This window comes from Marmota monax, unplaced genomic scaffold (assembly GCF_021218885.2).
Source record: "Marmota monax isolate L192 unplaced genomic scaffold, Marmota_monax_Labrador192_F-V1.1 WCK01_AAM20220418_F8-fsc00063, whole genome shotgun sequence".
NCBI lineage: Eukaryota > Metazoa > Chordata > Mammalia > Rodentia > Sciuridae > Marmota > Marmota monax.
This window is the reverse complement of record NW_026693726.1, coordinates 7721689-7749305: the sequence shown is the minus strand read 5'-3', so window position 1 is coordinate 7749305 and position 27617 is coordinate 7721689. Positions and strand designations below refer to the sequence as shown.

General features: G+C 33.6%; 1 protein-coding gene across 2 annotated transcripts in view; it reads right to left on the bottom strand.

Annotated features, from left to right (window-relative positions):
• Rab2a (RAB2A, member RAS oncogene family) overlaps positions 1-27617 on the bottom strand; it is an 81041-nt gene that overhangs the window by 10468 nt on the left and 42956 nt on the right. For both annotated transcript variants that reach the window (XM_058584425.1, XM_046460523.2), the window contains 3 exons: positions 21364-21446; positions 20862-20954; positions 12086-12197 (listed from right to left, as the gene is read on the bottom strand). In XM_058584425.1, coding sequence (XP_058440408.1) covers positions 12086-12197; positions 20862-20954; positions 21364-21446 — 288 coding nt within the window. The remainder of the gene's footprint in view (positions 1-12085; positions 12198-20861; positions 20955-21363; positions 21447-27617) is intronic.

The following is a 27617-nucleotide window of genomic DNA, read 5'->3' as shown; positions in this document are numbered from 1 at the left end:
TTGGCAGCTGGCAATCTATATAACTGCATGCTTACATATGAATAAATAGTATAGGTATATGTGAAAAATAAGGGGATATACAATATGGATATGTTAGCTAGCTTGGTTTAGAAGTACAGAAAGTGATCCACTTCTCAAGAGTTAGTGTTTAGATCATCTAAGAAGTTCCCAAGGGTGGTGACCAGTTTAGAGAAGGAGAAGCTGAAGCTAGTCAGCAAAGTCTTATAATATGTGAAAGAGAGTTGTAAATATTAAACTAAGTTATATTCAAGGGATGGTGGAAGCCTGATAAAACCAGATCAGATTTCTGGTGTGAAGTCCTGTTGGCTTCGACAATAAGAATAGGGTTAAGAGGGCAATAAAGGCTTATTTATACTCACATTTCAGCTATTAAAAATACCTAATTCACCACTTACAACAAAGCTCCAAACAAGCAAGATGACTTCTCAATGCTATTAAGTCTGGAGATTTCCAAGTACTACTACAGAACATAAGCACAAGCAAGAGACCTTGAAATTAGTCTTCTTTCTAGTTAGTAATGTCTCATTAAGTCATGTGTTCTCTCCAGACAAGGAAATTCATCTATCCTGTCAGTTTAGGTAGCTTGGCAGGTTAGTGCCATCTGTCTTAGGGTTAGCTGGCTATATTTTCAGCTATCATTTTTCAGGATCTTTGGTACTTTAGCAGCTAAGCCAGCAAGGTCTAGCCCTGACTTTTCATATTTTTATTTATTTATTTTTAATTTCTATTACAATGAACTTTAAAGCTACTTGAGTTTTTAAAACTTAAATTACTTTAACTGATACATAAAATGTAAAAACGACACATAATTTATGGAGTACCATATGGTGTTTTTGATAATGTTTACACTGTACAATGTTTAAATCAGGTTAAATATATCTCCTTAAACATTTATCATATCTTTATGGGGAGAACATTCAAAGTCCTTTCTAATTTTCTAAAATATATTTATCTATAGTTACCCTAATGGGTAGTAGCACACCAGAACTTCTTACTCCTATCTAACTCTCCCCAACCTCTGATAACCACCATTCTATTCTTAACTTTTATGAGATCAAACTTCTCATATTCCAGATCAGTAAGATCATGTCTGGCTTACTTCATTTAACATAGTGATCTCTAGTTTCATCCATGTTGTTGCAAATGGTAGGATTTCAAGCTTTTTAATGGCTAAATAGTATTTCATTACATATATATACTACATTTTCTTTATTCATTCATCAGATGATGAACACTTAGGCTGCTTCCATTATCCTGGCTACTATGAAGAATGCAGCAATAAACACCAGAATGAAGATTGTCTTCAACATACTGACTTCATTTCCTTTGTATATATACCCAGGAAAGAGACTCTCAGATCATAAGGTAGTCTATTTTAATTCTTGAGGAACCTTCGTACTCTCTCTCTCTTTTTTGTACTGGGGATTGTACTCAGTGGCACTTTACTACACTCCCTCATCTTTCCACTTCTGAGACAGGGTCTTGCTAAGTTGTTTAGAGCCTTGCTGATTTACTGAGGCTGTTCTTGAACTTGTGATCCCCCTGCTTCAGCCTCCAGGAGTTACTGATTCATTTTAATAATTTACATTCCCACCAACAGTGTAAGCACTTGTTACATTTTTAATTACTATATCTGTGTCATGATGTTTAGCAAAGACTACAGCAGGTTAGGGAAAACATTCCTTCATCAATTTCTTATAATTTTTGTCTCAAAAATATCATGTCAAAATGCAGAGAGATCTAGGCAGCAGCTGTCAGTGTGGACCTGAATACACAGCCTAAAGGGATATCTGAAGTCATGGATTTAGGTGGTATCTCACCTCAAAAAGAAGAATCTGTAGTGGAGTCTGGAGAATTCTAGAGAAGCATATGAAAATGGTATATATAGCTAAGGAAGTTGTTTTTATACATAAAAGAACAGTCAAAATTATCAATCATTCCCAAGAGACTATTTAAAGAAAGAACATAAAAGCATTTGTTAGGTGTGGCAATTAGAAGGCCCAGGAAGACTTGTCCATGGTGAAGGAAGACAGACAATGAAATGAGGTGTTAAGAAAAATGGGAAATAGAGATAGCTCTTAATGGAAGCTGAAAGGGAACAAACATGTCCAGGAGAAATGGAGTGACAGGTTTTTTATTTTTAAGATGGCTGAAACTTGGTTATATAATTATATGCTGGGCATCAAGAATCCACAGATGAAGATCATGAGCTCTGAAGCAATAATATGTCTGAGGAGATATACAATTCTCCCGTTAGGCTGTGTATCATCAATCTTTCCTATCACTCAGTGAATAAAGAGGATTCATATATTGTGCTGTTTTGTTGGTGTTTTCACTTTCTTGAATTTAACATATTTTATTATTCTTATTCAGTACTTTCCAACCTCAATACTATTGATATTTTGGACCAGATAATTCTTTGTTGTGGGAAAGAATATGTGCATGTCTCTCTAACACCACTTGGCTCCTTCTTCCCTTTGACAGATCCTGCACAAATGAAATCATTAAGCTGATTAATAGTAAACAGTGAGTCTATATAGATTAATTGTAAACCCATTTGCAGCAACAACATAGTTAATGCTAAAACAATGGTGTTATCTTATACTGCAAATAATCTAATCCCTTACAGAAAAAATAAATAAAATAAAGGCACACACACTGTCTATCTTCAACTACAAAAAAAATTTTTTTAAAAGATATACAAGTTAAACTTCATGGTTTCTACTTGTATTGCAATAACTGAATCTTGATTAAAAATAAATACTATAGCATAACAGCAAAAGGAAACAGGTCCAGGTTTGAAACATCATCACTGTACCATCTAGATTTAATCTAATAAAAAAAAAATCACATATCCTTAAATTTCTAAAATTAAGCCATAATCAGATGGTCTGTTAATTAACTAACACCATTATCTTTAAATAATTTATTTTATTTTAGTTTTATCATATCTTTATTTATTTTTTTTTAATGTGGTGCTGAGGATCAAACCTAGTGCCTCACATGTGCTAGGTGAGCACTGTACTACTTGAGCCACAACCCCAACACCTAAATAATTTAATTTTTAAAAAAGGATTCTGAGATAATGCATATATGGGGTTTACAACCCCCCACCCCTTTAACATGGTGACATGGATTAACTGACTTAAAACAGTAGCTTCATCAACTTTACTATAAGCCTGCAAAAATGCTTTAATATGGGGAATAAAGAAAAATATGCTAATGCATAAGAGCATATCGTCATAAAGATGTTCTTTACTGATACTGTGCTCAAAATCTGACAAAAATATTAACTCTTATTTTTTTAGGCATATGGTAAATACTTATCATTTGGCATGAAGGGACCTGGTTGAATAAATATTTGCTTTGTGTAGAAATGTGACAGACTAGTCAGAGAGTGATATTTAACACAAATTATTTGAAAAATAAATGTTGTACTCTTTATAAATTCACAAACATCTAATTTGATCTTTATAACCATTCCATATTTCCAAATTAATATTTTACTGTGGTTGTGTTGAGGCTTCTTCGTTCTGAATTTTTATATTTTTAAATTTTAAATGGTTATCAAGGATTAAATTTAAGCTGTATGTATATTTTTATTCTGAGGTAACTCTAGGTTCATATATGGGTGTATGGAGTGATACACCCATGTATGGAGAGATCTCATGTGACCTTTATCTAATTATTCCCAGAAGCTACAACTTAGAAAACTATAGTACATTACATTAAAACCAAATTTCTGAAAAGGATACAAATCACTCCTATCGCCACAATCCTTCACGTTTGTCTTTTTATGCCTCACCCACACCCCTCCCACTCAATACCCTCCTTAAACCTGGCAGTGACTAATCAGTTCTCCATATCTCTAATTTTGTCATTTCAAGAAAGTTATTTATATGAAATCACACAGTATACAACATTGGGGAAATGACTTTATTCAGTGAGCTTAGTTCTCTGGAGATTGGTTGTTGCATGATAGCAGTTTCTCATTTTATGTTATTTCATGGTGTGGAGTATCATACTCTATCCAACCATTCAGTCACTGAAATGGTCTTCAACTCAATTTCTCTAGTTTTTCCTAGTTTGGGGCTTTTACGATTATAACTTAATGATAAGTCTTCATCTCTAAAGAACAAGTGCCCAGGGCTGCAACTGTTAGGTCATATGGTAGTTGCATGTTCAATGTTTAAAGACACTTTCAAATTGTTTGGAATTCCAGAGTGGCTGTATATTTTACATTCCCACGAGTGGTATATGGTGATCTTCTTTCTCCACACCTTCAACAGCATTTGTTGGTGCCGTCACCTTTTTTTTTTTTTAATATAAAACTATACTAATAGGTATGTAGTAGAAGTTTTTTTTTTTTCCTTTATTCTTTTTTCCAGTCCTGGGTCAAACCCAGGTCCTCACACATACTAGACAAGTGCATTATCACTGAGCTATTCACCCAGCCCTCATTGAAGTTTTAATTTGCATTTTCCTTAATAGTTAGTGATGCTGAATACCTTTTCAAGTGCTTACTGCCATTTGTATATGCTCTTTGATGAAGTGTCTGCCCCTAAATGGCAATTTTCAAGAATATAAGTAACAATAAATGTTGGTGAGGAGGCAGGGGGAAAAGGCAGACTCATATATTGCTGGTGGGACTGCAAATTGATACAACCACTATGGAAAGCAGCATGGAGATTCCTCAGAAAATGGAATGGTACAACCATTTGACTCAGTTATCCCACTCCTTGGCATATACCCAAAGGACTTAAAATCACCATATTATAGTGATGCAGCCACATAGATGTTCATAGCAGTTCAATTCACAATAACTAAGCTATGGAATCAACCTAGGTACCCTTCAACAGATGAATGTATGAAGAAAATGTAGTACATATGCACAATGGAATATTAGCCATAAAGAAAAATGAAATTATGGCATTTGCTGGTACATGGATGGAATTGGGGACTATCATGCTACGAGAAATGAGCCAATCCCAAAAAACCAAAAGCCAAAAATATCCTGATATGTATATGCTGATTCACAATACGTGGGAGGGCATCAGGGGAGAGAGGAGTAGAGATCACCAGATCAGACAGGGGGGAATGAGGAGAAGGAAGCGGAGATGGAATGGGAAAGACAGTAGAATGAATCAGATGTAACCTTCTTATGTTCATATATAAATACACGAAAAGAGTAACTCTGCATCATGGACAACCACAAGAATGGGAAGTTATATGTCATCTATGTATAATATGTCAAAAAACATTCTATTGTCATGTATAACTAAAACAAAAACAAAAACCAAAACCAAAAAACAAATAAAAAATAAGTCTGCCCATGTCTTTTGTTCATTTTCTAGTTGAATTGTTTCTGTTTTTCACTATTTCTTTTTGAGAGTTTATTTTACTGTGAGATGGGGTCTCATTATATTGCCTAGGTTGGCCCTGGACTGCTAGGCTCAAGTGATCCTCTCACCTCAGTTTCTGGAGTAACAGGACTATAGGGATGTGCCACCACACCCAGCTAAGGATTTTCATATTCTATCTACTAATTATTTGTTGGATCTGACTTGCAAATATATTATCTCAGTCTGTAGATTTGTCTTTTATCTATACAACAGTCTTTCACAGAGCACAAAATTTTGAAGGCTAATTTATTATTTTTTTGTTTTGTGAAACATTCTTTTGGTGATATATATGCCTAGGTCCAAGTCCCAAGGATTTTGTATTTCTTTTTCCCTAAAAGGTTGAACGTTCAATGTTTTTTGAGTATAAAAGGGTAGGATTGATTCAAATTGGAAAAAAAAAAATAGAGCTCTCATAGGATGAGAGGGGACCCAATAGTTGCCTTAATGTTTTACATTGAAGTTCATGATCCATTTTGAGTTAGTTTTTGTATAATCGGGAGAATTGGCTTGAGGTTCTTCCTTTTTTTTCTTTCCCCTATGGACTTCTAATTGATAGAGCACCACTTATTAAAAAGGCTAAGTTCTAGATTGGGCTGTAGCTCAGTGGCAGAGCTCTTGCCTAGCATGGGTGAGGCACTGGGTTTTAAGCCTTAGCATCACATAAAAATAAACAAAATAAAGGCATGCTGTTCTTCTACAACTACAAAATAATAATAATAACAACAACAATAATAATAATAATAATAATAATAATAATAAAAAGGGCTATGTTCTTCCACTGAATTGCTTTTGAAACTGTTAAAATTATTTGTGTATATTTGGGAATGGATTTCTGGATTATTTACTCTGTTCCATCGATACGTATGTCAATCCCTTCACCAATATCACACTATACTTGGTGACTATAGCTATGTAAAACTTGAAATAGCTTGACTCATTTAATTCTTCTTTTTTTAGGCTGTTTAGCTACTCTAGTCCTTCTGCCTTTCCATATGTATAATATTGCCTACATCTACAAAAAATATTACTGAGATTTTTGATAGGAATAATGTTAAATCTTTATATCAGTTTGGTAGAAGTGTCATCTTTGTAAGGCTGAGTATTCCAAACATTCAGCACAGTATATCTCTCTATTTAGCTCTTCTTTTACTTCCTTCATTAGTATTTTGTAGTGTCTGGCATATACGACCTGTAAATATCACTTTTAGATTTAGACCTAGTATTTAATTTTATTTTTGCGCAACTGGAAATAGTATTTTAATGTCCATGTGTTCATTCCTAGCATACAGAAATATAATTGATTTTTTATACATGTATCTTATATCCTGCAACCTTGTTGAACTGCCTTATTAGTTCAGGGAGGGTTTTTTCCCTTGTGAGTTCCTTGAGATTTTCTTCTGAGACAATCACATCATCCACAAATACAGTCTTGTTTTTCCCTTTCTAAGCTTTTTGTTTCCTTTTCTTGCATTACTGCACTGCGATTTCCATCAATATGTTGAGTAACAGCAACAGCAGACACACCTGCCTTGTTCTTGATTTAAACGGGCAAAGTATACAGCCTTTGTCATTAGGTATAACATTAGTTCGTGATGTGTGTGTGTGTGTGTGTGCGCGTGCGCGCGCTTTTTAAGCAGCTGAGGAAGTCCTCCTTAATTTTCATTTTTGTGAGTTTTAAAAATGTATAGGTGCTGAAATTTGTCAAATGCTTTTTCTATATCAATTGCTATGACCATTTGGTTTTTCTTCTTTTGCCCTATTAAGTGGTGGGCTACACTGATTAATTTTTGAATATTCAACAAGCCTTGCATGTTATAATTTTCACTTTCATTTAGTTCAAAGTGTTCAAAGTGTAGCTTGACTCATCTCATTTAATTCTTTTTTCAGGCTGTTTTAGCTACTGTAGTCCTTCTGCCTTTCCATATGTATTTTATTATAATATTGCCTACATCTACAAAAAATATTACTGAGATTTTGGTAGGAGATTTTGTATTTTCTTTGAGACTTTATCTTTGACATACAGAAGTGTATTTAATTTCTGAGCATTTATAGACTTTTCAGGTATCTGTTATTGATTTCTTTTTTAATCCCATTGTAATTAAAGAATACACTCTCTCTGACTTCATTATTTTCAAATATTGAGATTTACTTTATTGCCCAGGGTGTGGTCTACTTTCATACATGTTCTGTGGAGGCACCTAAAAGATTAAATAAAGTCTCCCACCATAATTGTGGACTTGTCTGTTTTTCTGCATTTTATCAGTTTTCGCTTTCCATGTCTTAGAGTTTGTGTCTTGTGCATACATTTAGAATTTTTAGGTCTTCCTGTTGAACTGACTCTTTTGTCATTATGGAATATCCTATTCTGTCTTTGGTAATTTTCTTTTTCCTCTAAAATATACTTTTTCTGATATTAATATAGTTGTTTCTACTTTCTTTTAATTGATATTTGTATATATTTTACATTATTTTATTGTTAACCTACCTTACTGTTATATTTGAAATGAGTTTCTTATAGATATCTTATTACTGAGTCTTGTTGTTTAATCCTCTCTCAATCTCTGTCTTTTGATTGGTGGATTTAGATCACTTACCTCACATTTAATTACAGACATGTTAAGGCTTAAATCTGTTACTTTATTCCCCTCTATCCCCAATTTTCCTTTGGGTTAAACACTTGAGTTCCAAACTGATTTATCTATTGTTTTTTAGTGTATAACTCTGGATAACTTTTTAAGTAGTAGCTCAATGTAGCTATTGCACTAGATATATAACTTACTAAAGTTTACCAGTATCTTTTTACCAAATCAAATGAAATATAGAAATCTTACCATCCTTTAACCTCTATAATTTATAATATTCTCATCTATGTTGGTAACCACGACTCAAAAGAAGAAAAAAGTCTATCATCCTAGTCTATATTTTTGTTTACTGTGTTCTTTCTTTCATTACAGTGTTCTAAGATATCTTTCATATTTCATTTCCACTAGAGAATTTCCTTTAGCCATTTTTTTATGGCAGATCTGCTATTAAAAAATGTTTAGTTTGGGGTTGGCTTTGCTCCTTGAATGTGTAGGTGTTTAATTCTTTTTGCTAAATCTTAGAAGTTTTAGAGTTATTCTCTTTCTCCTATCCTTCCAGGACTGATGACACATCACAAAAATGTTTGTTATAATCCCCAAAGTCCCTGAGGTACTCCTTTCCCCCAGTCATTTTTGTCTTTCAAGTTTAGGACCCTTGTTTATTTATTCCTTATTTTTTTTTTTTTAATTATTTTTTAGTTGTAGTTGGACACAATAACTTTATTTTGTTTACTTATTTTTATGTGGTGCTGAGAATCAAACCCAGGGCTTGCACATGCTAGGCAAGTGCTCTACCGCTAAGCTACAACCCCAGCCCTTATTCCTTATTTTTTGTGGTGTTGGGGATTAAACCCAGGTTGCACATGCTAGGCCAGCACTCTACCTCTGAGCCACACCTCCAGTCCGTCTCTGCAGTTTAGAATGAGTAGCTTCTAATGTGTTATCATCTAGTTGCTACTTTTTTCCTCTGTCCCTTCCCTTCTGCCACGGGGTTCATCCACTGAGTCCCCTTTTGCTCTTTTTTTTTTTTTTTTTTAAATTTTAATCATATATTTGTTAGTTCTAAAATTTCTATTTGGTTCTTTTTATATTTCTTTTTTCTGAGGAGGAGAGGCAACCTTGCCTAAGGTTTATTTATACAAAAAGCATAGTAGGAGGACACCAGCTCCATGCAGATAATAGCCCAGAAGTCACACCAGTGCTTTTGTTCTTAAATTGGCCTTTACTATGAGGCCTTTGTGGGAGCCTGAACACTGCTGGGAGTCTAACACTGCTGAGACCCTTGGCAATGGATGCATGAGTATTTTTCCCAATCTTGGGGTGGGTGATGTAGGCAAGGTGATTAAGCTTGTAGGTGACACCCTTTGGGAGATTCCAGACTTAAGCTCCTTGGGCTTTATGAAGACCTTGCCAGGCTCAGTATACTGCACTTGTGGTCTTGGTGTTGTTTGCCTGCATCATCTTCAGGCCGTTCTTCTTGTGCTTCTTGGAAAAACGCATGATTTTCACAATTTTCGGGTTTACCTCCTTAAGAGATACACATCTTTGTAATTAGGGATTTTTAATGCTATTTCGGTGCCATTTTCCAGACTGGTTGTGTATGTGGTCCTCAAACTTGGCCATGTCTGCACCATAAACTGCTTCTTATATTTCTTTGGCTGAAACTTTCTATTTGTTGGCTAAAACTACTTTTCATTTGTTCTAGCATGTTCCAATTGTTTGCTGAGGCATTTTCATGATGGCTACTTTAAAATCATTAGATAATTTTGACATCTTTGTCATCTCACTATTGGAGTCTGTTTTTTTTTTTTTTTTCTATTTGAGATCTTCCTGGTTCTAGGTATCCAAGAAGTTTTCCCCTGAAACCTCTGTTGCATACTGTTATGAGACTCTGCATCATAATTAAATCTGTGCTCTTTTTGGTTTTCTTTGATACCACTTGAACAGAAAAGTACTGGTGGTGGTGCTACCCCATTACTGCCGTTTGGCAGTGGGAAAACCTCCTTACAATCTAACAATAATGGATATGGTGCCTCAATTTTTTTCCCTCAATTAACATTAGAATAGTTATTTTCTAGAAGCTCTCTACCTTACCAATATTTTACTTTCCTGATCCTTTAGCCATAGTAAGGCTTTTTTTGCCCTGTCCCCATTGGTCATTCTAGCTTGTCAGTTTTTCTAGCACCTATTGTGAAGTATGAGATAAAAACAAAAACCAAGGAAAATCAATGTTGTGTGATTCAAGTACAAAGGTCTGCCTTTTTCTACTCATCTTTTAGAATATTCCTGTATTGGTTTTATATATGATATCCAGAGTTTTAAATAGATACACTTACCAGGAGAAATAAGAAAAAAATAAATATACTCCTTATTCCCAGAAGCAGATATCTTTTAGCTATTATTTTGACCTTTCATCAATTCCTAAATCAGATTAAGAAATTTAAGGTTGATTCTACCCTTTTTTAGAGCACAGAACAGTCCTCTGTCTTCTTAAAATACTTTATCAGATAAAGTATTTTTGTTTTATCTTTTAGATAAAACTGCACGGATGATAACATTTGTAAATGTTTACCTATGGATTTCATAAAAATAAAATCATGTCAAATTACTTCTTAAAGTCATTGGCTTTTGAGAGGTAAATTAATTTTCACAAAGTAAAATGATGTTCACTCATGAGTAAGGCAAATTCCCACCCAAATATAAACATGTATTTTATTAACCACAAATACAGAACTTTTGTAGTAAGTGCTGCCAAAATAGCCATGGAATATATTTCATTTAAATGTTCAGCAAAAGGGAAAACAGTAATTTACTGATTATAAATAAAAATGTACTGTTATTTGTTAAATAAATGAACACAAAGGCATTAGAGACAGAATTAGTAATCTAAAATTATTTTCCATTAGTTGATGCCTTATTATTTGACTTCATAGTATTTTGTTGTTGTTGTTAAAATGGAGCAATGCTGTATTTATGGTTCTTAAAAATCAATAAGATGGCCAGCATGGTGGTGCATGCCTGTAATGCCAGCAGCTTGGAAGGCCGAGGCAGGAGGATCTCAAGTTCAATGCCAGCCTCAGCAAATTATCAAGGCCCTAAACAACTCAGTGAGTCCCTGTAGCTAAATAAAATATAAAAAAGGGCTAGCGATGTGGCTCAGTGGTTAAGTGTCCCTGGGTTCAACTTCCAGTACCAAAAAGAAAGAAAAAAAATCCCTAAGATACACATTATTAATAATTAATAAATTAGGGTATGTTTCAGATATATTGAATGCCTCTCCTCCTTCCACATTGGCTCCTTTATGGTTTCAAATGTAATATATCTAACAAAAGAGCACCTCTCTAAAACAGGTAGTTTTGTCTGTTTGAAGTTGGACAAGAGTAAAACGGATTTTTCACTGGGTGCGCTGTATGAAGTGAAATGTCATAATTATTGTCAATAACAGAGGACATCTTATCAACTATACATAAGAATAATATTTTATCTAAGAGTTCTTCAGTGTACATACCAGTGATGCAGAATTACTGTACTTAATTTCTGGGGGGCTGGGGATGTAGCTCAGTGGTGGAGCATTTGCCTAACGTGTAAGGTTTGATTCTACATACCACAAATACATCAATAAATCTGGGTTCAAGGGTTAATTGGAAAAGCTGCAAGTATTACTGTAAATAAATATTTACTGACTGCTTACTATGTTAAGACACAGTGCTAGCTGTTGCTTATTAGGCTCCTGTCCTCTGCTATCCTTGGAATGATGAGACTTTTTCAATTGTCTTCCTTTTGCAGCTGCTTTTACACGCTGTTATCCAGGAGGAAATTAAGCACTATTTTGAGTAAGTTACTCATATTCTTAGCCTCTTTTTTCTTTTAATAAGACTCAAGAATATAATTTAAGAGTCTGTTGAAAGATGAATGTTAGAAGGCATTTCAAAAGAAGAAACTTTTCTACTTGATGATTTTGAAGGACTATTAGAGACTAATAAACTGAGGGAATAAACACCAAGAAATAAATATTAAGGTATACGAAACATTTCTATTATGTGAAAAGATGATGGATATTTAAAAGGGCCTTTTATTTACCTCTTCTACATTGGAAGCAGTCTTAGCAGAAGTTTCCATGAAGATAAGTCCATGTTCTCGTGCAAAAGCTTCACCTTCTTCTTTTTTTACTTCTCTTCTAGATTCTAAATCACTAAACATGGGACAGAAAGGGTCATGTTACTAAACATGGTACAAGGAAAGACACCTGTGCAAAGTATACAGATGAGTTTCTACAAATGTGATAAAAAGACACTGTCTACCCAATTCCTTGAAGCTACAGAAAAATTGTTTAGTAAAATCCATAGTCCTAAGGAAACATTAATTAGGTTATAAATCTCAGTAGGTTTAATTATCAGTTTCTTCTAAAAGCAAAAATATTGTGGGGAGGGTATGAAGAAACAAAGTATAAGCCAGAAATTCTGGATGAAAGTATGCTACTCATTTTTATCATACTAAAATTGTATTGGGCAAGGCGGGGGGGGGGGGGTTAGACCTTCTCTTATGAGTATATTCTACTGTAAAAGTTTATAAGCTTTACTATTATACAATATTTATTTTTACTTTAGGATATAACACCCATGAAATTCTATATAGCCTTGACACACTTTTCTGTTGGATTTACTTCAGTTTTTAAGATATAAAACCAACAAATATAGCTGAATCATCTCCCATGTGCCTGTGCATCCCTGGAACCACTGTCTTCCTTCTTACTTAAAAAGAAACTACTGTTTTGAATTTGGTGTTTTCATTCTCATGTACGTTTTTATATTTATATTCATGTTTATAATCATAAACACAAAGTACTTTCCGCATGTTTACAAAAATCCAGATGTAGCTACTGTTCTACAACTTAATTCTAATTAACATTACATTTCTCAAATTTATACATATAATATAGGTAGATCTAGTTTTCAAATTTTTTACTGTTGTACTATATTCTACTAAATGAACACACAACTTATTTTTATTTCCAGTAGACATGATTATTTTAAATTTTTCATTATTACAATGAACATGTACACACACATACACACATGTGTAAAAAAATTGTGTATGTATGTGTGTGTACATGTACATGCGCCAAAGCCTTACCAGGGAAGTATTTTTCAAACAGTAATATGACTCACTGAATTGTAAAATCACTTCAGTAGGTCATAGTCAGAATTCCTTAAAAAAAAAGAAACATAATAGAAAATATCAGTGTATATAACCCATTGTTTCATGGAATGTTTGTTAAACACGTTAATTGCATATTCAATTTATGTACTAGGTTGTGATAGACAACATATTTTCTTAAAAAAAAACAAAAACAAAAACAAAAACCCAAAAGCCATTGTACTTGAACATTATGTAGTAACAAGCTGCTTTCCAAAACAGTGGTCATGTCCTCAGTTGCCCAGGCATAAAATCAAACTGCTGTCTTTGACTTTGCATTCCCTATAAATCTCACCTAAGTTGTTTTCTATTACTTATGTGTCTATCTTTCTTAAGTCATTTTTTAAGTCTTATGCTCTTTTTTCCTTTTACTATTAAAAACTTTAATCTTTTAAAACTATTTCCTACTTCTTGTATAACCAATTTATAATGCCACAGTTAGCAAATTTGTGTCATCTGTCACTCTGACTAGGTCACTGCCCTTCTCAAATCCCTTCACTGGCTCCCTATTGCTTAATGCATTTACTTCAAAAATTGCTTATTCCTTGTTCTGATGTCTATCCCAATTCACCCCAACCAATAATAATCACCCCATTTATTTCTATTGTTCTTTCCCATTTATTATACTATCACTTAAAGAAGGGTCAGTCATCTACAGTCATCAGAAACATTTCTTGTGTATATACTACATTTTTCCTTTACACATTGAATTATAAGGTCCTTGTGATCATCAACCAAATTTAAAGCCACCAGTTTATTCCAAGGCACAGGGAAAAAACTGGCAAGATAAAAGTGAAAAATTTTTATTCTTCAAATATTCTCTTATTATTTTATACGTTGAGTTTTGACACATGTACCTGTAAAGCCATCAGCCCCCCAAGTTCCTTACATCCACTGTCATAATCCTTTCCTCCCCCATATCTTAGGCAACTAATCATCTGCTTTCTGCCACCACAGACTAAGCCTGCATTTTCTATAATGTAGTCCTATAGTATCTGTTCTCCATTCAGCAGAACTGTTTAATATTTATCCACTTTGCTGCATGTATCAACAGTTCGTTCCTCTTTATTGTTGAGTTGTAGTCCATTATAATGCTGTAACACAATTTATTTATACAGTTATTCATTGACATTTGGGTTTTTCCTAGTTTTGGGATACTACAAATAAAGCTACTACAAATGTATGTACAATTCCTTATATAGGGGGGACATGGGAAAATAAGTTTATGCTGGGTAAACATCTAGGATTACAATGGCTAGGCAGTGGATATATTTAATTACTTTCCCTCAGTTTTTTGTTTTTTTTTTGGTGGTACTGGGGACTGAGCCCAGGACCTTGTGCATGTTATAAGCAAGAACCCAATGAACTACATACCCAGCCTTTTAAAATTTATTTTGAAACAGGACCTCATTAAATTATCCAGGCTGGTTCCAAGCTTATGATCTTCTGGTCTCAGCCTCCCAAGCAGCTAGAATTACATGTATGCACCAGCACACCTGGCTTTATGTTTAATTTCCAATGAGACTCTAAAAATGTGGGCATTCATTTTAGATTCCCATCGGCAGTAGCTACTTTTTCCCCCATATTTTTATTGGTGCATTATAATTATATTTAATAGTGGGATTTGTTGTTACGTGTGAGTACATGTACATGATATGACAATATAATTTGGTCAACACCCTCCCCCGGTATTGCCCCTTTCCCTCTCCTCTTCCACCTGGTCCCTTTCCTCTACTGATTGCCTTCTGATTTTCAGGAGACCCCCCAACCTCTCTTTTTCATTTTTCCTCTCAAGCTTCCACATGAGAGAAAACACATTATTCTTGGCTTTCAGAGTTTGGTTTATTACACTTAACATAATACTCAAGTTCTGTCCATTTTCCTGCAAACGACAATTTTGTTCTTCTTTATGATTTAATAATACTACATTATATACATATACATCATTTTGTTTATCCATTCATCCACTGAGACACCCCTAGGCTGGTCCAATATTTGGCTACTGTGAATTGTGCTTCTACAGACATGGGTATGCACACATGGCTACAGTATGGTGACTTTAATTCTTTAGGATAAATACTGAGGAGTGGCATAGCTGGGTTATACAGTGGTTTCATTTCTGTTCTTCTGAAGAATGTCCTTATTGAATTCCATATAATCCTACCAACAGTACAAAAGTGTTTCTTTCCCTTACATCCTCTTCAGCATTTATTATTCTTTGTATTTTTAAAAAATTATTTTGAATTTTAATCATAGCAAATATGTTTTAAGTATAGTTATGAAATCAACATTACCACATATACAAAGGACAAGACTCCAGTTTGGCATACAAAAGAATACCATATATTAAAATTAGAGTCATTGGAAAAACTCAGGTGTATTCTGATTTTTTTTTTTTTTTTGGTAACAAGGATTGAAACTAAGGGTACTTAACCACTGAACCACACATCCCCAGTCCTTTTTATATTGTATGAAGAGACAGGGTCTGGCTGAGTTGCTTAAGGCCTTCCTAAGTTGCTGAAGCTGGCTTTCAACCTTCAATCCTCTTGCTTCAGCCTCCTGAGCCTTGTCCAACTAATTGTACTCTTGATGGCTACCATTCTAACTGGAGTGAGATGAAATCCCAGTGTAGTTTTGATTTGCATTTCCCTAATTGCTAAGTATGTTGCATATTTTTTCATATATTTGTTGGCCATTTGTATATCTTTGAGAAGTGTCTGTTTAGTTCATTTGCCTATTTGTTCATTGGGTTGTTTTTTGATGGCAAATTTTTTGAGTACTTTATATACTTTAGGTATTCATCCTGTGTCAGAAAAGTAGCTAGCAAAGATTTATCTCATTCTGTAGGTTTGTTCTTCACTAAGACTTACATTTTTTCTTTGTCATGCAGAAGCTTTTTAATTAGATGCAATCCCATTTATCAATTCTTGGCATTATTTCCTGAGCTTTAGGAGTCCTACCAAGGAAGCTATTGCCTATGCCTATATGGTAAATGTTGGCTCTATTTTCTTCTAGGATTTGCAAACTCTTTGGTCTAATTCCAAGGTCTCTGATTTATTTTGAGTTGACTATGTTCAGGCTGAGAGAAAAGAGATCCAGTTTCCTTCTTCTATATAACCAGTTTTCTCAGAACCATTTATTAATAAGGCAGTCTTTTCTCCAACAGTGTTTTTGGTGCCTCTGTCAAGGATCAGATGACTGTAGATGTGTGGATTTGTCTCTCTGTCTTCTGTTTTGTTTCACTAGTCTATGTATCTGTTTTTATGCCAGTACCACACAGTTTCTGTTACTGTAACTCTGTAGTACAATTTGAAACTGGGTATTATGGTTCCTCCAGCATTTTATTTTTTTGGCTTAGAACTGCTTTGGTTATTCTGTACCTTTTATTCTTCCAAGTGAATTTTAGGAATGTTTTTTCTAGTTCTGTGAAGAATGTCATTGGTATTTTGATGGGAATTGCACTGAATCTGTATGTTGCTTTTGATGAATGGTCATTTTAAGAATGTTAGTTCTGCTGATCCACAAATATGAGAGGTCTTTCTATCTTCTAGTATTCGATTTCTCTTGACAATATTTTATAGTTTTCATTGTAGAGGTCTTTCACCTCACTGGCTAGATTTAGTCCTATTATAATTATTATTTTTTGAGGTTACTGTGAATGGGATTATTTTTCTGATTTCTTTCTCAGCAGATTCATTATTGGTATACAGGAAAACTACTGACTTTTCTATGTTGATTTTGTAACATGCTACTTTACTGACTTAGTCTATTAGTTCGTGCAGTATCCTAGTAAAGCTTTCTGGATCTTCGAAGTATAGAATCATATCTACCAAACAGATAATTTTACTACTTCTTTTCTATTTTTTATCCTTTTTATTTCTTTTTCTTGCCTAATTGCTCTGGCTAGAATTTTTAGTATTATATCAGAGTGATGAGAGTAAACATCTTGTCTGGTTTTTGAATTTTAAAGAAAATACTTTCATTTTTTCTCTCTTTTCATTATGTCACCTTTGGGTTCATTGTATATAGCCTTTATGATGTTAAAGTAATTTCTTTATATCCCTAGTTTTTTCTTAATTTCTTTTATAGTTGTAGATGGACACAATATCTTTGTTATATTTATTTATTGGTGCTGAGGACCGAACCCAGTGCCTCATGCATGTGAGGTGAGCGCTCAGCCACTGAGCTACAGCCCCTACCCTTTTCAGTGTTTTTATCATGAATGGCCGCTCTATTATGTTGAAGACTTTCTCTGCATCTACTGAGATGACTATGTGATTTTTGTTCTTAATTAGCAGTATATCTTTACTAAAGTGCCAATTCACATCTTTTACTTATTTTACAAAGCTGGATTATCTGATTAGTGAACTGTGATAATATTCTTATATTCTCACATGAAGAATATTTTATCTAGAATACATACAGAATATTTAGAATATTCTGTATGTATTCTAGATAAAATATTCTTCATATATTCTAGATAAAAATACTTAGGGGTTGTGGCTCAGTGGTAGAGCACTCACCTTCCACATGTGAGGTACCACATAAAAATAAATAAAATAAAGATATTGTGTCTATCTACAACTAAAAAAATTAAAAAAAAAAAAAACCTTGTTAGATACATGTTTTGCAAATACTTTCTCCCAGTCTATAGTCTGCCTTTTCATTTTTGTAACCTTCTCCTCCACCCCCCACCCCCCGCCCCGCCTTTTTTGAGTTACAGGGGATAGAACTCTACCATTGAGCTACATCTCTAACCCTTTTTATTTTGGGACAGTGTCCCACTAAATTGCCAAGGTTAGCCTTGAACTTGTGATCTTCCTGTCTCAGCCTCCCAAATAGCTGGGACTACACAAGTATGCTACTACCCTCAGTTTCATTTTTGTAACTATTTTTTGGAGAGCAAATGTTTAATTTTGTTGAAGTGTAATTTATTGCCTTTTTTCCCTTTTATAGCTCATGTTTCTTTCTTTTTTCTTTTTTTTTGGTCCCATTAAGAAATCTATGCCCAAACTAGGGTCATTAAGATTTTGTCTTATTTTAGAAATTTCAAAATAGTTTTAGCTCTTACACTTAGTACTGTGATCTACTTAATTAATTTTGTTTCTCTTTCTCAAAGCTGTTTTAGCTAGCTTATAGCTTTTGCAATTTCACATACATTTTAAGGAAAGGATTGGGTTCATTTTTTTGTAATTGACTATTAACCTGCTTGAGCACAATTAATGAAAAAATTACCCTTTCCCTTCCCTGAATTAGCACTTTTGTCAATAAATTAATTTGCCACATATATATTGATTTACTCTTCAGAACTCCTTATACTGTTCCACTAATCTATTCTGACTATTCTATTTTGGAACTTAAATGTCCCCCAAAAACTTATGTGAATGCCTACTAGCCAGCTGATGGTGCTATTAGGTGGTGGAATCTTTAGGAGGTGGGGCATAGTTGGAAGTAAGTTAACTCATTGGGGGTGTGCCCTTGAAGGGGATAATAGGACCCTGATCCCTCCTTTCTTGTTTTCCAGCTTCCACGAGATGAGCACTTTCCTCTGCCATATGCTTCTACCATAATATATGGCCTTGACAAAAGCTCAGAAGCAATGAAGGCAAGTGACCATGGACTGAAAACTCTGAAACTGTAATCCAAAATAAATACAACTTTCCTCCTTTTATTTTACTTTTCTTAGAAAAGCTAATTAACATATGCCATTAGCAGACTAAAGTAGTTTATAGTAGCTTTATAATAAATCTTGAAATCAGTATTATGGAAACTGGTGAATTCTCCAATTTTGTTCCTCATTGTCAAAACTGTTTTGGCTAGCTTATGGCTTTTGCAATTTTGCATACATTTTAAACTCAGCTTGTCAATATCTAGCTCCCCTCAAAAAACTGTGTAGGGAGGCTGAGGTTGTGGTTCAGTGGTAGAGTGCTCATCTAGCACATGTGAGGTACTGGGTTCGATCCTTAGCACCACATAAAAATAAAAAAGATATTAAAACTAAAAAAAAAAAAGTGTGAAGGACTTTGACTGGAAGTTCAGTTCATCTTCAGATAAACTTGAGAAGAATTTATATCTTAAAAATATTTAGTTTTCTAAGCTGGGCGTGGTGGCATATGATTGTAATAATAGCTTGGGAAGCTGAGGCAAGAGGATCACCAAGTTTGAGGTCAGCCTCAGCAACTTACCAAGGCCCTAAGCAATTTGGTGAGACCTTCTCTCAGAATAAAAAATAAAAAGGCTCTGATGATATACCTCAGGAGTAAAATCCCTATAAGTTCAATCCCCTAAGAAAAGAAATTTAGTTTTCTAATCTACAAATATGGTATACTACTCCATTTACTTAAGTCTGTTCACAATATTAATATATTTTCTTTTCCTTTTAGAACCTGGAAGACTATAGAGATGTCATCCTTTCATTCCTGATACTGGTGATATGTCTTTTTTCCTGATTAGAATCTATTTTATTTATTTTCTTAAGAACTAGCTTTTAGTTTCATTAGTTTTCTTTTTATCATCCCTTTCTTTGCTTACCTTGAGTTTAACTGCTTTCTAGTTTCTTAAGGTAGAAGTTTAGATTGTTGATTGATACTTTTTCCTCTCATATGAATTCAATGTTATAATCTTCCTCTAATTATTGTATTAACTGTATCACATACATTTTAAAAGATTGTAGAGTTAACTTGTGGAAAACTGGTAACAATAAAAATAATCACTATCCAGAGAAATGCAGACTGTGCCCTGTGGAATACAATTGTCACTTTGTAAGTTTTTTTCCCCCTCACATTTTTGCATTCATCTTTAAATAAATTTCAGCATTCCTTATTTGACTATAAATGTGCAGTAAAGAGTTCTCTCTTGAACTAGTTGTAAAGTCTTATTGCTTTCTCAATTAACAATGAGATAAAAAAAAACTTTGACATGTTCATTATCATGAGAGTCATGATTTTCTTTCTAATATTTTCTTTTAACAATATCTATTTTATTTATAAACCCAAGGAATCCATGAACTGTGTCTAGCATTCTAAAAACATTAATTTTATTATCACGTAATTATGTACTAAAATTAGTAAAAACTTTTCCATACTCTTGGAAGTTTAGAAACTTAGGCCAAGCAACTATGTTTTCTCATGTATTATCATTTTAAGCCTAATATGCAAACGTGTTTACTGCAGATAATGCTCTAAGTAAAATAAGACTTAAAAAAATTAATGACACTAATATAAAGTTAAGGAAGTAAGCTTAACATGTACTAATGTAATACTTTCTTAACAATATTAAGAGTTTTAGAACTTTAGAAAGATACCTGATTAATCTCTACATTGTATTAATTCCTATAATGCACATTAAGTCATGAAAAGGGAAATCTTTTTCTGAAACAATTTAGACAATACTTAATAGTCACCTGTCCTTCCAATAAATCATTGGGTTTTATTTTAAATTAGTAACCAGATAAAACTCCTTCAGATTAATGATAATTTTCAAAAGAGCTACTTATTTGTATTTTAAAAGCCAAAAGAACTACCTTACAATTTCCAAAATTTTTAAATTTAAAAAGCCATATACTTACATGTAGGCAAATGTACAAGAAAAGGAGTCACACAAACAGTAATCTACAGTGTCCATCATTAATGCAAAGTAACCTCTAATTTAATCCTTTTACCTTTTATTTCCAATAAGCATAATGACCATGTTGGAATTGGAATGCTGGCGGGCATCTTCTAACCAGGTTGTCAAGTGGTTGAATGTATCTCTCCTAAACATAAATGATAATTTGATTACATTTTCAAAGTATTTTTTCTTAGTAGTGCACAATGATAACCATTTTTTTTGCCATATCCCACTTATATAATGAGAAACAGTTTGCAAGTACAAAATTTGAGTTTAGAGTTCAGTGATTATATTTCAGTTTAGAAATTAAATGTAACAACACTTAGAAAATTCCAACAAATAATCTTACCAAGTTGATAACTCAGGGCACTTATTTAAGTAAGAAAAAGAATTCTGCTGCAGAGTTCTGTAGTAAATTTAAATTTGATTCAAGATAAATAGTTTTCATGGTAAGCCAGGGCATAAAGACAAAGCTAGTTTTATTAGTGCAACCATACTTGTTTAGAAATAATCTCTGCACTGACCACTGAACTGAACAACTGACAAGTACTCACCTTGTAATATCATACACTAGTAAAGCCCCTGCTGCACCTCTGTAATACGACCTTGTGATGGAACGAAAAGACTCCTGCCCTGCCTGTGAAAAAAGAAAAAAATGGAAGTTTCCTTTAAAACTCTGTCTTCTGCATTTTCATGTCACTCATACAGAAAATATGGGAAGAGGTGCATAAAAAGAGAGAGAAAATCCTCACCAGTTTCTGGAAAAAAGTCAATATCACTATTGCTCAAGTCACTAGGATGCACATACAGGATTCCTGCAACCCTAGGTTTTGCCACCCGAAAAAAGACCCCTAACCTTTTTTGGCAATCCCGGACAACCCAATTTACTGAATGGTTTCACAATACATGAATCATTATTAGAGCACAGAATGGACTCCTAGCAACTAAGCTCTGAAGACAAATTTGAAAGGAAGCAAATAACCCAGAGCCTCACATTTGAATTCAATAACCCACTCCCTGGGGCAGCTGTTGACACTAGAATAAATAAAGCCCATTGTAAATAAATGATGAATGACATCTTTACGCCCACCATCTGCTGGTGTAAAGGTTGTTGGAAGGCCAAGGATGCAGATTTTATCAGTTATATCATAAACTGCAGTGAGCTTTCAACAGTCATAAGATGGAATTCTTTGAGCAATCATTTTATTATGAAAAACAGAAAATGGTTCTGAATTTAATTTATTTAATTTTTTCCTCCACACTTAATCAATTTTCTCTGCATTTGATATACAATGCTTGTCAAAAGGCAATAGGATGTAAAGTCATCTTTATATCCACTTGTGAAACACACACCAGAGATTAAACAAAATTAGGTAATTTCTCTAACTCATGGTACTAGCATTCTGCTTTGTAAGAAAGGATAAAAAGGGATAGGATTATTGCCTGAGTTTAAACTGAGAGTTCTTATTAAAAGTGCTTCTTAAAATTTTAATCATTCTACCTTTAAGGAAAAATAAGCATTTAAATTAAGTAAACAAGCCAGTTTTAACAATTTTTGTCTTAAAATCTGCAGTTGGAAAATACTGTTTCACATGTTGAGTTCTGACATTCCAAGTTATATCTAAAGCCTTCCCACCCTTATAATGCACAGAGACAAGCTCATAATCTGCCAGTTCTAACACTTACTACTCTGTAATACCTTGCTCTTGTGGGCTCTCCAACTATATTCCTTCCCTCCCATGCCTCTACCCTCAATGCCCATCACTGGGGATAGCATACAGCTGGCACTCAGAGAGAGTCTGATAAATGAAATAATAAATCCTAATTTCCTAGTCAACTGCAAAAAATGGGTCAGTACTCCATCTTACCTAAATAAAAAGACATGCTAACATTCAATGAAAATAACTTCTTCTGTGTAGAAATTAACAATTAGATCCTCTCTTGGTAACCAATTCTAGCACTTACAATAAGATCTTATGCTAGTGAATGAGAAAAAAAAAAGGTGCAAAAATAACCAACTCATTCTACACAGGTTAAAAAACCATATGGTACCATTCAGGAACATAAAATTAATTTTTATGTATGTACATTTAATGAGTATTATCTTTCAAAAAAGTCTTCAAATCCAAGTTCAAAATGGAAATATTAGGAGAATTCCTTCTTTAATGGGAAAACTAAGAACTAGATATTTAAAAGATTTATTTTATTATGAATCATATAGACCGAGAAAGGATTCTGTGGCAAACAATGCCAAATGGGTGTATTTTACAAGTTCAATATAAAAATCATGTTTAGATATCTTATATTTCTCAAGGCTAACCATCCATCAAGTGAAGGTAAAAATCCTTTAAAACAACATCCTTGGAAAATTCTGTGGGGTGAATTATATGAATGCACTGGTAGAAAAGCACTACTAAAAGACTTCAAACCTTCAATATTTACACTTCAGATAAGATACTGTAAAACAGTAAAAGGGAAAATAAACTTAGGAAAAGGAGAAAAGCAAACTTTTATAAAACATTCCTGTTCTTCCTGAATTGTTCTTCAGAGAACAAAAAAATAGGTCCAATATGGAAATAACTTATACAACACATCACTTTATACTAAGGCCACTGAATCTGGAATTTGCCTATTAATACAAAATCAGACAAAACTTCAAGCAAATAAAAACCCACACATTTCAAAGACTATAAATTTAAGTATGCCTCTTAAAATGCATAATTATTCTGTAGTAAATGAAGATCTATGTTAAAAATAGTTTCCTAACTTTTGAGACCTGACCATTATATATCCTGGTTTATGGTAAGGGAATTGACAGCCTTGAAATAAAACTGGTCCAATAAAGTGTTTTATTATAGTTTCTCTAACTGTAAATAAACTATTATACAAACTAACTGCATAAAGCTAGTCTGATGTTAACTATTTTGATATTGGAGTGAAATAATCTAATTTTTGAAAAGTACTTTCATACCTGTCTAAACTCTGATTGACTTACATTGTGAAAAATGTTAATTCAGGAAACATAGGTGTTATGTTTGATCCTCTTTAACTATAAAATATTGGTTAAGAGTAATAAATTTCTGATGGAAGCTCAGGATACAAAAGAAAAATGCATTTAATGAAAACAGGAATGACTAAGTGAATAGCACCAAAAAACAAATAAACCTGAGCTATGGGTAGCCTGAATGGACCATGTGGTTCTCTCAGCTTACAACAAGGCTGTCTGACTTCTTAAAATAAAAACCAACAATATACCCAGATATACACAAAAGTTGAGCAGATCAAGTCTGCTTCAAGAGATAATGGGCATACTCATTTAGTGATGCTTAGCATTAAAAGCAGAGTCATGAAACATTTGTGCAAAAGGAGTCTTACAGACCTTCATTTTCCATTTAAATATTGCTAAATCAAACAAACTTGCTCCTCTGAGCCCTTTAAAAAACTACTTCCAATACCATATAAAGATTCCCCCAAACTGGTGTTCCCATGTGACTAGCTCTTTCTGTTGATTTCAAATTTTGTAGTAACAGGCTGGCAACTATACCTCCACAAAAACATGACTTTACACATTATGCTATTGCTCAAAAATCTCTTAAGTAACTTGAGTTAAAGCTGTAAACTCAACAATCTCATTTCACTTGTCTCTAAAGCATTTTTTTCTGAGTAAATGTCTTGATCATACATTTTCATCCTCCAGAGATTTTGCCTATAGTCTGAATATTCTTGCTTTGCTGTCTTTCCTAACTCCCTGCCTCAAAAACTGCTTTTCTCTTCCTTCCACCTATCCAATTTCTATTTCCTTAGAGGACTTTTCACTTTTCACAAAGTTAGGAAGTTTGTCTACAATAGTCCACAATTACCCTTTTCTCAAAAACTCCAAAAGCACTCTCATGTGATATTAATACCACTGATTAGACAAAATGAATACATCACTCAAATGCAATTTTCTTTTAGTTCTCCTTGAGAGCCTAAATCAGAGTATGAAGTATATTTACAGTCGGCACTGAAATGTTATCTTGATTGATCCCAAAGAACGGATAAAGTTAAAAAATTAAGATTTGTGAAAATTTGTGAAAGTTTCTCTTACTTTCATTGTTAGTCATTTATCTAAAAACTCCAGTTATGTAGACTAGATAAGAACCAAAAAGAAAAAAATATAAATAGCCAAATAAGTTGTCCACTGACTAAGCATTATATTTCAGGAACTTCACTAAATAGACTCAATTTTAAAATTTAGACCAATAATCAGGGAATTGATTTCACTGAGGTGAAAAATTTTGAAATCTATATGCATGAACAAGACTTCTGTTTTGGATGACCATTAGAGTTAAGAATCAAACTGATTTTTAGTATTCCTATGTTCATAGCAAGGATGGTAAGAAAACCAACCTAGGCTATTTTATTTTAAACCTACTAAGGGGACTAAATCAGGTCCTGAGATTGGAAATATCTAGAAAAAATAACACAAGTTAACTGCTTTTAAATATTGAGAATATTTACTTGAGGGGGGCCAGGGAGAGGATATAATCAATCTCCACTGTAGATTTTTGAAATACTGCCATATAAGAGAAACTGAAGGCCACAGGTGAGAGGTAATCACTAGAGTAGAAAAGGTTGAACAACTGTAAAGGAGGTAAAACAGTAGGATCTCTAAACTTCTCAATGGAGATGGGGTGGAGTGGGAGTGTGAAGGGAGCAGCGATGATAGGCAGAAAGTGAAGTAGGACTGGACTGTTTCCCAGCCTAGAGTTCCACGTGCCTTCCCTTGGCCCTACTACATTCTGGATATCCACCCTTACTGATAGATTAAAACAAAATATTATTCCATTTTAAAATAAGAAGTCAAAAGAATAAACTGACATGATTTTCAAAAGAATAACAAAAACACACAACAAAGAAAAGCTTTGATTCATTAACAAGGAATTTTGGCATACAAGTTTCTACATAATTGTCAATACTCCAATACATATTTGATGGGAAAAAATATTTGTAAATCTAAAATATATATTTATAGGGAAATTGAACAGATACATGTTCTAGATACTACTTAACTAAAAAACCCATACTACAAATTTTGATGGGGGAGATTTATTTGGATATACTGGGAAGGCAAAAGTGATAAAAGACAAAAGATGAATAAGAGTAAAATGGGGGAATCAAGTCTGGCTAGGGTTTAATAGGCAGAACAGACTTCATTTTTTCCTTCATCCACCAATCAATGAACAGGAAGTAGCTTCAACTTATGTTTCTTCATTGACTTATCCTGAAATAGACATATTTGGCTTTGGCTTTTGATTAAAAATAAAAAAAAAAGTCACTCATCAGAGGGCAAAAAGGAGGAGGCACTGGACTGATAAGACTATCATTGCTTCCAGCTGTGAAACTGACTGATGGCCTCAGGCCTCCAAGGAGTTATCTGCTGGCAGCTATTTTTACAATTTGAAAAAAAAAAAAAGTGGGGGGAGGTTAAAAAAAGAAAACAAACAAAAGATGGCGAATGTGAAAATTTTGCAAGGAAAACGCGTGATCACAATTTGGGGGGGAAGTGAAAATGGATATACAATAAATGACAAACATCCTAATATATGAATTGGCCATGGGGTGAGGATGAATTAATACATAACACTCGGCTAATATTGCCAAGAGAACTCTGGGATGCTTTTCAAAGTGTCCTCAGTTAGAACAGACATGACTCTCACAACTAAAAATGCAATAATCTATACAAATGTATAGAAACACTGCTAAACTTGGTATTGGGAAACCCTGTTTCACTAAGATATAAACTAAATGTGAAACCAACCTTAATCATGATTACATTTGTGGCAGAGTTTTGGAAGTAAGGTATAAAAGAAAACCAATGAAAGTTAAGAGAACAATCTATAAGAAACCACTTTCAAAAAAGTTAACTTTTTTTTTTTAAACAGTCCTTAAAATCTAGAACAGGTCACTGGTTATTAAAGTCCTGTCCTTTGCATTCTAGGATCCCTGAATTTCTTTTTTAGGGTGCTGATGATTTCTTCAAAAGTACTCAAGTCTTTCTCTTTTAAACAAAGAAGAAAGCTAGTCTTCTGCCCCCACCCCAGGCAAAATGAGTTTTTTCTTTTATGTTCCTCTCATAATTGCATTAGCAACTATTCTAGATTTCTTCTGAAAGATCTGTAATGCAAGAAAATCTATTCATAAGCTGAAAGAAAAAAATTTTAAAAGCTCCTATCAAAAGAAGGATGATAAATTAAACCTATAAAAGACAACTGGGAATGAATCCTTGAGTCAAATTTCTCAAAACAAGAATTAAGGGAACACTTTAAGTACAAAAGAACAGTGAAATGAAGTAGAATAAACTACAGACAACAAGTGGTTTGTTTAAAGGTTAATATTATATTAGCCTTTCCTTTTTGAAGCTATGTACTTCACTTAATTCTGTACTTAATTCAGTAAAATTTACTAAACACTGTTATCAGTGACTGAGTTAAGAACAAAAGATGCAAAATTGAACTAGACAGAGTTGGTCCCTTCTCTCACAATGCTTATTCTGATGATAATATGTGAACAAAAACATAAGATGACAATGGGATCAGAACTTTAATAAAATATGCATAAAATATTTTGGGAAGAATAAGTTATTCTCATGGGGATCAGAAAAGCTTCAGAAAGAGTTGACAGCTGAGCTAGCTTTAAATAGAAAAAGTCTGAAAAGAGGCATTTCAAACAAAGCAAGTATTTATGTATTTAACATATGAAAAATGTGTTTATTAGGGTAGCAAATAACCTGGTTCAGACTTACTACCCTGAATGTGTGCTACACAAT